We start from the raw sequence: 12,838 nt of genomic DNA, 5'->3' as shown, positions 1-12,838 counted from the left end.
ACGAACACCTCGGGTTACGAACTGTGCAAACCCGGAAGTATTTTCGCCGCACGCGCGTGCGCAGAAGCAGCACGCGCGGTTTGCGCATGCGCAAAATGGTGGTTCGGGTTACGAACTGCGACCCAGAACGGATCGTGTTCGTAACCCGAGGTATTACTGTAGGAGCTGCCATTTTCCTCACCTTACTGGTCTTTCACTCAACATTGCAGTCTCTGCAAACTGCTTTTCATTTAAAAACACTGCTGCCACATTAGGGAAAAGTTCAGTACAGTGGTACCTCGGTTTACAAACTTAATCTGTTCTAGAAGTCCATTTTTAAACCGAAACCGTTCTTAAACTGAGGTGCGCTTTCCCTAATGAGGCCTCCCAACGCTGGTGCCCTTCCACTGCTCGGCTTCCATTTGTAGTAAAATTCACTAACCAGAACACTACTTCTGGTTTTACGGAGTTCGTATACCAAACTAGCTGGCCCGGCCACACATTGCTGTGGCTCATCTCTGTGATTGGCCCCACCCTGTCTCGAGCCATGACCTTTCACGCCCCTCCTCCCCCCACCCAGGAGAGCCCCCACCTCTGCTCGGCCTAGTCTGTAAAGCTGAGCCTAGATGTTGTGGAGAGGGAAGATTTCCTACCTGCAGTACCAGTGTAGCCGCTGCTAGAGGCCGCTGTTGTGCAACCTCTCCTGTGCTCCTAGCATCTCCGGCTATCTGAGTTTTGTGTTCGGAAACAGTGGGTTTTATCTGCTTTACGTGCTGTAGGTGTGACATCTGTCTATGCAAATGGTATGTAAACCCTTGGATATTTGCATATGACATTGTGTCCAAATTTCAATGCAATTGGTTAAGCAGTTGCGGAGAAAGGTCATAAAACACAAACATGGACCTTTTACATCTATAGTTCGTAAAAAGGGCTGTTCTTAAATCAAGGTACCACTGTAATTGGGGATCAGCTGATATCTGAAAAATGACTCTTACCCAGTGCAGTGATTACTCCAGGCATAGGCAAACTTGACGCTCCAGATGTTTTGGGACTACAATTCCCATGATCCCTGACCACTGGCCCTGCAAACTAGGGATCATAGGAGTTGTAGTCCCAAAACATCTGGAGCGCTAAGTTTGCCTATGCCTGGAGTAATCACTGCTCTGGGTAAGAGTCATTTTTCAGATATCAGCTGATTCCCAATTACAGTGGTACCTCGCACGTGCGTGATGCGATTTGGCACTTCTGTGCATGCGTGAAGCGCGATTTAGCGCTTCTGCGCATGTGCAAGCGGCTAAACCCGGAAGTAACCCTAACCGGTACTTCCGGGTTTTCTGGCTTGCGGCTGCAGGATACGAACGCTGCGGGTTGTGGACGTGCCTCTGTCACGGATTACGTCCGCAACCCGAGGTTCCACTGTATAAATTAAGCACATATGCACATTTCTACTTTGTACAGCTTCATCTGCCTTTAGTTTTTGGGGTGTGGGGAGAGGAACTGGAGTGGTGGTATCTGTCAAGAAAGGAGAACTATAGGGACAGCCTAGAGCAGGCACCCCCAAACTTTGGCCCTCCAGATGTTTGGGACTACAATTCCCATCATCCCTGACCACTGGTCCTGTTAGCTAGGGATCATGGGAGTTGTAGGCCGAAAGATCTGGAGGGCCGCAGTTTGGGGATACCTAGCCTAGAGTATGGCCTTAGCTAGAAATACATGTTGTAGAGATTAAACAGTGGACTCACAATATTCTGTTTTCTTTGTAATGCTAATGTGAGTTGTAAGTATTGGAAGGGAATCAGTGGGCGAGGGATGCATAACCTTCCCCCCTCTTGAGAATTATCATCTGTAAATAACATCTCCTCCCTCTGCCACATTTATACTGCTCTTCTCTAGTTGGGCTCTCAGCTGGGAGTTCCGATTTGTCAAGAAGAACCTAGCAGGCATGGGAAGGGTTAAGCCAGGCACCCCCAAACTTTGGCCCTCCAGATGTTTTGGACTACAATTCCCATCACCCCTGACCACTGGTCCTGTTAGCTAGGGATCATGGGAGTTGTAGGCCAAAACATCTGGAGGGCCAAAGTTTGGGGATGCCTTGGTTAAGCAACCTCTCCTCCTGCCCACTGATGCTCTTTTAAAAAATCCTCTCCCAGTTTTTGTATTAGCTCATCACATATTGATTTGGGGACATGTATACTGACAAAAGTACTCAGAATCGGGGAGACAGATATGAATAGCAATGGGAGAAGGAGGAATAGCAGCTTGTGCAGAGAAATAACATTCCACCAACCAAAGTGGAGGTCCTTCTCAAATCCTTTCACAGATGGGTCTTCACTAGATGCCGTTCACATACTTCCAAGGCCTTGTGTGACCGTGAGGATTGTAGCTTGTTGCTTTGCTTTTTCTTTAGAAAAGATGAAGACAACAAAGAATCTCAAAATGCTGATTGGTAACATCATAATCAGTTCAACAGGAGCTAGAATACATGTAGCCCTTCTCTGCTTTCTCTTGGAGTCTAGTACAGTGGTGCCTCGCTAGACGAATTTGATTCGTTCCACGGGTCTTTTCTTATAACGAAAAATTCGTCTAGCGAATCCCATAGGAATGCATTGAATTTTTTTCTGAATTTTTTTTTGCCCATAGGAACACATTAATTGAATTTCAATGCATTCCTATGGGAAACCGCGATTTGCTAGACAAATTTTTCATAAAACGAATTCGTCTAGCGAGGCAACCTCCGCTCGAAAAATCCTTTCGTTAAGCAGAAATTTTGTTAAGCAGGGCATTCGTTAAGCGAGGCACCACTGTATTTCTGTTGTGTATCTGCATATGAACAAGTTCAGCAATGCTGGGATTCACTCTGTTGCTTCTTTTCAGGTCCAGTAACCCACGCTTATGGACTGTTAGCTTTGGAACCTATTTGACACCTTCACTACTTGTACGGCCTGTCAAGACCATTATAGTTCATGAAAAGTACCGTTATCCAGCCCATGAATACGACATTGCTGTTCTGCAGCTGGCTAAAGGTGTGGACTTCACAAGCGCTGTTCATCGGGTTTGCCTTCCAGATGCAAGTGAGATGATTCCATATAATATAGATGCTGTTATTACAGGATGGGGAGCAATGAGTGATGATGGTAAGCACATCTACTTAGAAGAAGACAGTATTTCATATGATAAGATTAAGGGTAGAGGTGGGAACGTATCTTTCTTCAGTGTTAAGATTTAAGGAGATGAAGACAGGAATGGATTCTTTTTTGCACAGGAGATTATGTTAAATCACCAATGCCATCTTTAAACTGGCCTCTGGGCTATGCTGAAAATGCATATACGTGTTCACACTTCCCTATTCCCATCTAATTGTACATACAGTTTTTGGAACCTTGTACAGGGAGTGGCCAGGCAGGGAGCAGAGGAGTGACAGCAGACTGCTGAGGGCTGCTGGTTTCTGTGGAGATGAGAAAATGCTGAGCAGGGAATGAAACGATAATTGCGGAGGGGCAAAAACCCCTCCCCCAAGCTGCCAAAGTGAGAGGAAAGGAAGGTGAAGAGAAGATGAAAGAAATCTTCGCCTGAGTGGAAGAAGAAATCATGGAGCTTAGAAGGGAATGGCTCAACAGCAGAGACACAAATATCTCCCCCCTTAAATCTCTTATATTCATGCAGGTTTAAGCAGCTGTGGCTAATCTTATATGACACACCATAAAAGTTTATTCTATGCCTTGCCTTACCTAGAGCAAAATTATTTGATGCACTGATGAATATTTTCCCTTTAGGTGAAACTCCTAATGTTCTTCAAGAAGCAACAGTAAAGCTCATAGACTCCAACACTTGTAACAGAAAAGAAGTGTACAATGGGGCCATAACACCTGGGATGATATGTGCTGGGTACTTGGAAGGAGGAGTAGATTCCTGTCAGGTATGTCCACTCTCATCTGATAAAATTAATCCCCTGTATACAAAGGTGACATTCCTGTGGGAAGAATATATTTAATATATATATTTATTATATATATATATATATATATATATATATATATATATATATATATATAATTTTATAATATATATATTTAAAGGAACATTACTTCCTGGTTTTGAGTACAGTCATACCTCGGGTTGCGTACTTTCGGGTTGCGTACTTGGCGGACCCGGAAGTGTTTACTTCCGAGTTCCGCTGCGTGTGCATGCGCAGAAGCGTTCTGCGCACTTCGCGCGTGCGCAGAAGCGCTCTATTGGTGCTTTGTGCATACGTTAAAGTGCCACTCGGGTTGAGTACTTTTCGGGGTGCAAACAGCACCCCGAAACGGATTGTGTACTCAACCCGAGGTACAACTTGTATTAGAAACCTTCCTCAATGTCCCGTACTTACTCTTATTTATTAAACGCAATATTTATAACCTGCCCTTCATTAATACAGACACCAGGGTGGGGTATAGAGCACAAAATAAAAGCAATCAATGAAATAAGCAGCAGTAGATGTAAAAACACAACATCAAACAAATAAATCAGCTAAAAACAAAAGAACGGAGGAGAGGCAGAGGTCCTTGCCACAGTGAGCCCTGAACTGAGTCTGTGCTTCCATCTCAAGGCTGGAAGGCTAGATCCGCCATCTGTATTGGGATGGCTTCTCTAGAGAAGCTCTTGTTGGAGAGAATGAATGTGAAACACAGCAGCTGGCTCTAGTTGCTCCATCTGTACATGCTCAAACTAAGCATTCTTCTTTGTGGTCTCTGCAGTTCCCCATATGGGTTCCTCGTCTGCACATAGCACAGCACACAACTAGAGCTAAAGACTCAACTGTTTTCGGTGCAAAGGTCAAACCCAAGAGCAGAGTGGCATACCCAGAGGGTAAGGCCAGCACCTTCCCACTCATTTCTTTTCTGTCTGCCTTAGGAGCAGCCATGTCTGAGACTAAAGACTGTGGACTGAGTCTGGTCTCTCCCCCTCATTCTTCCTTTCGTCTTTTTTTTTTGCTCCTCCTCTCTTTCTTTCCTGCCTTTTCCATTTGTGTTTTACCTATTGGAACTCGCGGAATACCAGTTATCTTTCAAATCCAGACTTCTTTTCTTGTTCTTACAAACACATCAATGTGGGATGAAGCAGGGGCCCTCTCTCTGAATGAATAACCACTACCGGTATGTGTCGAACATGCAAATATATCCTACTACTACTCAGTCTAGTTTCTCTCTCACTGGCTCTGATCCAGAGATACACACATGAAACCCAACACAAATAATTGCTTCCGTTAACACCATGTATTTTCTGGCACAGCAGAAATGCATGGCTCTTTGATTAAACTGTTGCAAAATTCAAAAATAGCTATCCTGTTGCCTCTGGTTTGGGGGGAGGGGATAACATTCGCAAAATGGGTAGGGAGGGACAACAGCAAGTACAACACCTGAATGTACTTTTAACATTCACTTGAAATGAATATATTTTAGCTTGATGCTGCCTCTTTAATCTTCTGCTTCTACTGAAAATCAATGTTTTATTAAACTCCCTTTCTTCCCCCTCTAGGGTGACTCTGGTGGCCCACTGGTTACACCTGACACAAGAAACATGTGGTATCTTGTCGGCATAGTGAGCTGGGGAGATGAATGTGCTAAGCCAAATAAGCCTGGAGTCTACACACGAGTGACCTACTTTCGGGACTGGATTACCAAATATACTGGGCTCTGATGCAAAATTTGTACGTTTTGCACATCATAAGTGGTATGCAGGTCATACTTGTTTGTAACTTGTGCAAAAGTCCTCTACGTGAGATTATCTGCCTTCTTTCCAAAGTTGTTGGCATTGCTCTGGTATGTTAAGAAGTAATGGAGGCTGACTGTTAAACAGTATTTATTTACAGTATTCACACAGGCTTTCCTCACAAAACAAGGGTAACCATCCCTTGCATAGCTTGAATGATTCCCCCCCCCCACTTTCCTCTGTTTTCTATTCCCCTCTCCCTATCCTTGTCCTGGAAGCTGCATGTTAGCAGAAAATATTGTGAGTTCAGAACATGGAAGGATTTACCCATTGCCTTCTGCCACTAAACAGCTACAACAGCAGTCAGGGCTGGCACCAGAGGTGAACACAAAATGGTACTCTCCACTAGGGAAGAAGGGGTGAGTGAAGATCTGCATCAGAAACAAGTTTACCCAATGGTTGAAGTGAGAATCGAAGGGCGCTTGGGGGTGGGGAGGGAGGGGAAGGTGCCCGCTCTGAATAATGCCACGCAGGTGCAGAGCCCAGGAGACTCCAGAGGTCACTCCTGCCATTTCCTCGCTAGGGGTGGGAGGAGACCAGCAGCACCTCCTGTTTGAAAATAGGCCGCTGTCAAGGAGGCCCAGGGGGAAGCTGCCAAGGAGGTGGCAGATTTCACCTCCAAGGAGTGTGCTGCTGCAGCCATCTCCGCCAGTGCAGTAGAGGGTGATACGTTCCTTGGGAGGCCGAATCTGCTGCCCCTGTGAATCCTGCTGCCAGAGGAGGTTACCTCACCTTGCGTCATGAGTGGCCCATCCCTGACAGCAGTCATAGATAAGGCGGACAGCTTGAAGTGAACTACATAGGACATTCTCTCTTTAGAGAGGGAACATACAGAGCTCCAGAGAACGGGAAGCAGCAGTCTCACTGCAAGGCATTCAGATGAGGCCATTGCCCTTAATTTTATCATGTAGAACCATTGCTATGTTCCTCTTTGCCTTGCATCCAGAAACATGCTAATGGTACCTTTTCCTGCATTATATCAGTAACATTATGGTAGGCCTGCTAGACACTTTCAACCAGCAGCAAAAGTAAACTACACATTTTTTTCAGAATTCCTATATTGCCCTGCTGGCACTTTAGCACAGTGATGTAAGTAGGTGCCATGCATTTTGGAACTTTGTAAAATTTAACATGTGCCTGTCTTCATCACATACACACAATCTGATGAAGGCGAGGATAAGTTGCACAAATCTTTTAATTGTACAACCTGAATTTGCCAAAATAGTGATAGTTTGAAAGCACCCTTAGAATGATGATGGATGTAATATATTATCAAGCTTCCTTTTGGCTTCATAGCTGAAATTAAAGTTATGCATGCTAGCAAATCAAATGCCACCTAAGGCATCAGTCTTGTCCACCTTAAAAAACAAACAAACTGCTGCATGTATGCTAATTTGCTCTTTGTGATTAAAAAAAGCGCCCAGAAATCTTTTTAGTGAAAAAGCTGTCCAAGGGATATTGAGGGGTGGGGTGGGGGGAGTTTCTTGGCAATTCCATGGATTCCAGCCTATAAACTTTCAGGACTGGGATGGTTATGTTTCCAAAACTATGCTCCTAGTCTAAAAACATTTCCGTTTGTCTTCACTAAAAAAACATCCAAAGATCAAAGGTTTATGCAAAACTAGAAAAAATCACTTACTTGAGTGATGCAAAGGACAATGCCTTGAGCTATGGATATTGTTACTTTCTCCTAAATTGAGGTGTGGATAAATAATTCATTTTCAGTTAAGATCTAAGAGTAGTCAACTACCGGTATGTTGTACGCAGAGCAGGCCCACTGAAAATAATGCAGATGACTAAGCTAGGTCCTTTAATTTAAATGAGTAGAGTAAAACTTAAATCACTATTACCCTGAATGATTTAAGGGCAACTGCTTTTAATATTTCCAAAGATGGAGAATTCATCATTGCATGAAATGTGCATAACACCAGAGTCTCCTGGAACAGACTCTCTCCGAAGGTGGTGGACTCTCCTTCATTGGAGGTATTTAAGCTGAGGATGGGTGGCCACCTGACAGGGGTGCCTTAGTTGAGATTCTTGCATTGGAAGGGGTTGGACTAGATGACCCTTGGGGTCACTTCCAACTCTACAATTCAGTGATTCTATATGTATGTCTGCTATCTCCTCCAACACTGCAGCTTTTAGATTCTTACCAGATTCAGACACGGATGGCTATGTTTCTAGCCTATTTTTTCTCCTCCATACCTGCTTTGTTTTCCAACTACCTTTCACACTATTTTGTAACATTTTGGTTGGCATAATAAAAGTATTGTCCCAATATGATTTTTGGAATTTAATTTATCCTTGAATTTCATTTTAGCAGCTCACTGGTAACTTCTTTCTCAGTGCCATGGCCATTAGCATGGTGGGTGCAGGGGGGGGGCAGCTGCCCCCCAATCAATAAATAAAAATATTTAACTAACGACCAATTGTATTGCAGATAACTTGGTTCTAACCCCCCCAATAAATCCAGGCTATGCACATGCTCAGTGTCCTATATTTGAAAAGCTCCTGCCTATTGGTGCTAATGATTCAATACAAGAACATTGAGAAAAGAAATAAAGGAACTCTGAAGGAGGATCTTCTTTATCTTTTAAGATTAAATAATGGAAGAAACTTATCACAACATACTTTTGTTGGGTCATCTTTCTACATTTCTCTCTCTAAATCACTCATTAAACCATTTTTATACATACTGAAGTATATCAGTAGCTTTTTAACTTGTCTGCAGATGCCAATCAAGTACGAAACAACAAAAATGAGGAAGACAGACTTCCATTTCAGATTGTGGTTTTGTGGCTGCAAGGAGGCAAGCACAGAGAACTCTTTCACTGAGTTCACATGGGGGGCGGGGAATTCTGTTGAGGGTTACCATATACACCATCTTACACAAGTCCACCTTTGCTACTGCAGGTGAACAGATTCCCACTTGCATCTTAAGAAGGTCACAGGGAAAAGGTGTGGTTACAGAGGATTTAAATGGAGATTCTAACAAACCCTACAGCTGCAACACTAATTCCCGAAGGCCTCTACAGTATTGTGAAATCCATGACTTCCTTTCACTCAGTTTCACTTCGTCTGGTAACACTTGATGGGTTGCAGAAGCCAAAACTTTCACCATATAATTATAATATAATTTCAGACACATTTCATATTGTTTGTGGTGAGGTTTTCTTTTTCTTTTTCAAAAAATTAATTAGACTTTTGTGGATTATAGGCACAGCTAAATATTACATGTTCTAATGCAGTGTTTTTTTAGTTTTTAAACTTTGATATTTCTATTCTGAGTTTCCAATTTGTTATATATACATGTGTGTGTGTGTGTGTGTACACACACACACACACACACACACACACACACACGTGTCCTAGCCAATTAAGAATGTAACCAGATTTTTAAGATTGGAGAAAGGGTTATTGCATGGGTCAGCAACCTTTTTCAGCTGTTGGCTGGCCCACCGTCCCTCAGACCATGTGGTGGGCCAGACTATATGGGGGGGGGATGAACTAATTTCTATGCCCCGCAAATAACCCAGAGATGCATTTAAAATAAAAGCACACATTCTACTCATGTAAAAACACCAGGCAGGCCCCACAAATAACCCAGAGATGCATTTAAAATAAAAGCACACATTCTACTCATGTAAAAACACGCTGATCCCGGACCATCTGTGGGCTGGATTGAGAAGGCGATTGGGCCTTAGGTTGCCTACCCCTGGGTTATTGTTTCACTTGTGTAAGGTATTTGCCTTTACCCATCTTAGATTGACATTCTTCAGCTATAGAATATTCCAGGCATGTCCAACAGGTAGATCCTGATCTACTGGTAGATCACTGGACATCTGTGGTAGATCACTGGTAGATCACTGGCACCCCCCAAAGAAGCTCAGCAACTTTGGCTCCCTCTACATCTTTGCAGGCTTCTTATCAACAGGACATCTTTGCATTATGCATTTATAAATTTACTAATAAAAAGTACATAAACGTTGCCTGATTTGTTTTGCTTTCAATCTATATTTCAAGATCTTCTTTCCTGATAGGCCATCAGACAGCCCAGGGGACTCCTTTATTAATTTCTAATGTGTTTGTCAGCCTGCTTTTCTCTCTGCTTGGTTTCAGTGTTAATTTACAGCTAATATCACCAGTAAAACTATATCTGATGAATAAACATTAGACCCTGTTTCAAGTGTTATTAAAAATGTGTTTTGAAACATCCCCGTTTCCTTTGGTGTGAATGATAATTTTCATTGATGTTCGCAACAGTTTGTTTTCATGTTGTTTATGTAGCAAATACTGGTATGAGCTAGTCAGTCTATGGGTTCTTACATGCAGCCTGACCTCACACTTCCCTATCTGCTCAACCTATAAAGCTACAGCCCTGCATTGGCCCTGGCAACTGAGTTGTTGTTAGAATTATAGAATCATAGAGTTGGAAGAGACCACAAGGGCCATCCAGTCCAACCCCCTGCCAAGCAGGAAACACCATCAAAGCATTCTTGACATATGCCTGTCAAGCCTCTGCTTAAAGACCTCCAAAGGAGACTCCACCACACTCCTTGGGAGCAAATTCCACTGCCGAACAGCTCTTACTGTCAGGAAGTTCTTCCTAATGTTTAGGTGGAATCTTATTTCTTGTAGTTTGAATCCATTGCTCCGTGTCCGCTTCTCTGGAGCAGCAGAAAACAACCTTTCTCCCTCCTCTATATGGCATCCTTTTATATATTGCTGTTGCTGTTGCTGTTGTTAGCTACTGGGCCAAGTTCAATGTGTTTCTATTAGTTCAGAAAGACCTTAGTAACTTGATTTACTCATGATATTACCCTACCACACATGCACCCACTTAACCACTTCAATCGTTAAACTTTGGAACTCCCGGCCTATTGAGATCAAGCAGGCACCTTCACTGTACTCTTTTTGGGTAAAGGTAAAGGGACCCCTGACCATTAGGCCCAGTCGTGACCGACTCTGGGGTTGCGGCGCTCATCTCGCATTATTGGCCGAGGGAGCCGGCGTACAGCTTCCAGGTCATGTGGCCAACATGACAATGCCGCTTCTGGCAAATCAGAACAGCACATGGAAACGCTGTTTACCTTCCCGCTGTCTGTAGAGGGTCCTATTTATCTACTTGCATTTTGACGTGCTTTCGAACTGCTAGGTTGGCAGGAGCTGGGACCAAGCAACGGGAGCTCACCCTGTCACAGGAATTCGAACAGCCGACCTTCTGATCGGCAAGCCCTAGGCTCAGTGGTTTAACCCACTGCGCCACTATTTTTGACACCTGCTAAAAACATTCTTGTGTAGGCAAGCCTACCCAGATGCTTAGAAATGTGAGGTAGTTTTAATCTGTTTTAGCACTTTTAAGTTTAGGTGGCAAGTGCGGCAGGAAGATTCAAGGACGATCAAAGAAACATTTAAACATTTCAGTGTAGTATCGTATCAAATTATTATTTTTCATATATGTGGATTAATATGAAGGGTGGTTTACAAATTTAATTAACAACAACAACAACAACAAATCTCTTTTCAAAACGAGAGCAAGACCACATAGACAATTCTTCCACAGTTCTGCACAATGTAATGTTGAGAACTGGGATTTTCAACTCTGACAGATACAAAAGATCAGAAAAGACCAAGGCAAAGGTGAAGGTGAGACGAGTTTGTCTCAAATTAGACCTAAAATAAATGAGTTTAGTTGGCAAAAGCAAACTCACACCTCTCCCTGAGTTTGTATAAATACATAGGGTACACATGTAGTAAGAGTCTCGTTCATCATTATATTTTTTTTTGGGGGGGGGGTGGCATTCATGTTCTTATGCAGCTGCATTGCCTATACCAGGCATCCCCAAACTGTGGCCCTCCAGATGTTTTGGCCTACAACTCCCATGATCCCTAGCTAACAGGATCAATGGTCAGGGAAGATGGGAGTTGTAGTTCAAAACATCTGGAGGGCCAAAGTTTGGGGATGCCTGGCCTATACTTTCTGGATGCCCCATGATCCTATTACAAAGTAGTCTTGTCCTATGTTACACATCAAGCACTGCTGGTTGTTTCTTTTTCCCTTTCGTCTTCCAATGTATTTCTTATCAATAAGAAAATTCGGCATGGGAAATTTTCATTCTGAAAGTGTGGCGGGGTGTGTGTGCGTGGAGAGTCCGAGATCCTACTTACTGCTTCAGAGAATTGTCATCGGGATATCTATGTGCAATCATGAGGACTAGAAACGAATGAAAACCAGTCACAAAAAAAAGTCGGGAGAAGGTTGAGAGCCGCCGCCGCTGCTGCTGCTGCCCTACCGACCCGACAGGGCGCTCCTCCTCCCTCGCGCCCGCCTTTCTTTCACACGAGCGCGTCAGTCACGCGTCGTTCGCGCCTCCTCCTCCTCTTCACGGTGCTTTTTTTTGCATTTGAAAACACGCAACGACTGGCAAAGCCCCGGCCTACCTGCCTGAGGAGAACCGCGCGCGGCGGTTGGCGGCGAGAAGGGGAGGCCTCCGTCCTGGCAGGAGGCGGACGGAGTGTCGCTTCGGCTCCCGGATTGGCCTGCGAGGCGCCGCGGGCCCGGCCTCCCTGCACCCGGGAAGGGCGCCGCGGGGCGGAGCGAGGCCGGGCGGGAGGGCGCTGCTTTCCTCGCCGGCTTCGGAGCTGCGGCCGACGACGCTTCCTCCTTTTCCTCATCGCCCTGCTCGCCTCCCCCGTCGCTTCCTCTTCTTCCCTCAGGGCCTGAGGTTCGGGGCAGCCGGAGCGCCGCGTGACGGGGCGGAGAGGCAGCCGGCGGCAGCGGCGAGGAGGGTGTCGTCGGGTGAGGAATCAGCCGAGGCGCGGGGCCTCTGCGGCGAGGGAGGCCGGCCGGGCCTTCGCTTGGCCGAGGGGACCTGTCCGACCGGGTGGGGAGGGGATGATTTTTTTGGGGGGGGGCGTCTTCACAGGCCTTAGCATCCCCCCCCCAGTCCCACAGCCTAAACCTGGGACGGGAGGAAGGAGGGAAGCCGTGGCGTGACAGGGAGTATGTCGCACATGGCAATTTTTATTTTTTGGTTCGACGTGAATTCGGGTGGGGGGAAGGGGCTGTCCATGACTCGGTCCCCCCCTCCCAAATTAAAATCAAATA

At 45.0% G+C, this 12,838-nt stretch overlaps 2 protein-coding genes and 1 long non-coding RNA gene across 8 annotated transcripts in view; 2 read left to right on the top strand and 1 right to left on the bottom strand.

Moving 5' to 3' along the window:
• LOC118094551 (transmembrane protease serine 11E-like) overlaps positions 1–8,012 on the top strand; it is a 72,355-nt gene extending 64,343 nt beyond the window's left edge. The window contains exons 8-10 of the mRNA XM_088656048.1: positions 2,854–3,113; positions 3,753–3,895; positions 5,497–8,012. Of these exons, the coding sequence (XP_088512174.1) occupies positions 2,854–3,113; positions 3,753–3,895; positions 5,497–5,658 (565 nt within the window). The 3' untranslated portion in view covers positions 5,659–8,012. The remainder of the gene's footprint in view (positions 1–2,853; positions 3,114–3,752; positions 3,896–5,496) is intronic.
• Positions 1–12,452, bottom strand: part of LOC148683769 (uncharacterized) — a 52,829-nt gene extending 40,377 nt beyond the window's left edge. The window contains exons 1-2 of one of the 5 annotated variants that reach the window (XR_015946671.1): positions 12,172–12,422; positions 2,267–2,380 (exon numbers count right to left, since the gene is read on the bottom strand). This is a non-coding gene — a long non-coding RNA (uncharacterized LOC148683769). Of the gene's footprint in view, positions 1–2,266; positions 2,381–11,898 lie in introns of all 5 variants that reach the window. The other 4 variants (XR_015946674.1, XR_015946672.1, XR_015946673.1 and 1 more) reach the window with 4 other exon arrangements.
• Positions 12,389–12,838, top strand: part of UBA6 (ubiquitin like modifier activating enzyme 6) — a 42,751-nt gene continuing 42,301 nt past the window's right edge. The window contains exon 1 of one of the 2 annotated variants that reach the window (XM_035135098.3): positions 12,389–12,529. The gene's annotated coding sequence lies outside the window, so the exon portion shown is untranslated. The remainder of the gene's footprint in view (positions 12,530–12,838) is intronic. The other variant, XM_088656047.1, reaches the window with a different exon arrangement.

This window comes from Zootoca vivipara, chromosome 12, assembly GCF_965207765.1.
Source record: "Zootoca vivipara chromosome 12, rZooViv2.hap1.1, whole genome shotgun sequence".
NCBI lineage: Eukaryota > Metazoa > Chordata > Lepidosauria > Squamata > Lacertidae > Zootoca > Zootoca vivipara.
This window is presented reverse-complemented; position numbering and strand designations above follow the sequence as displayed.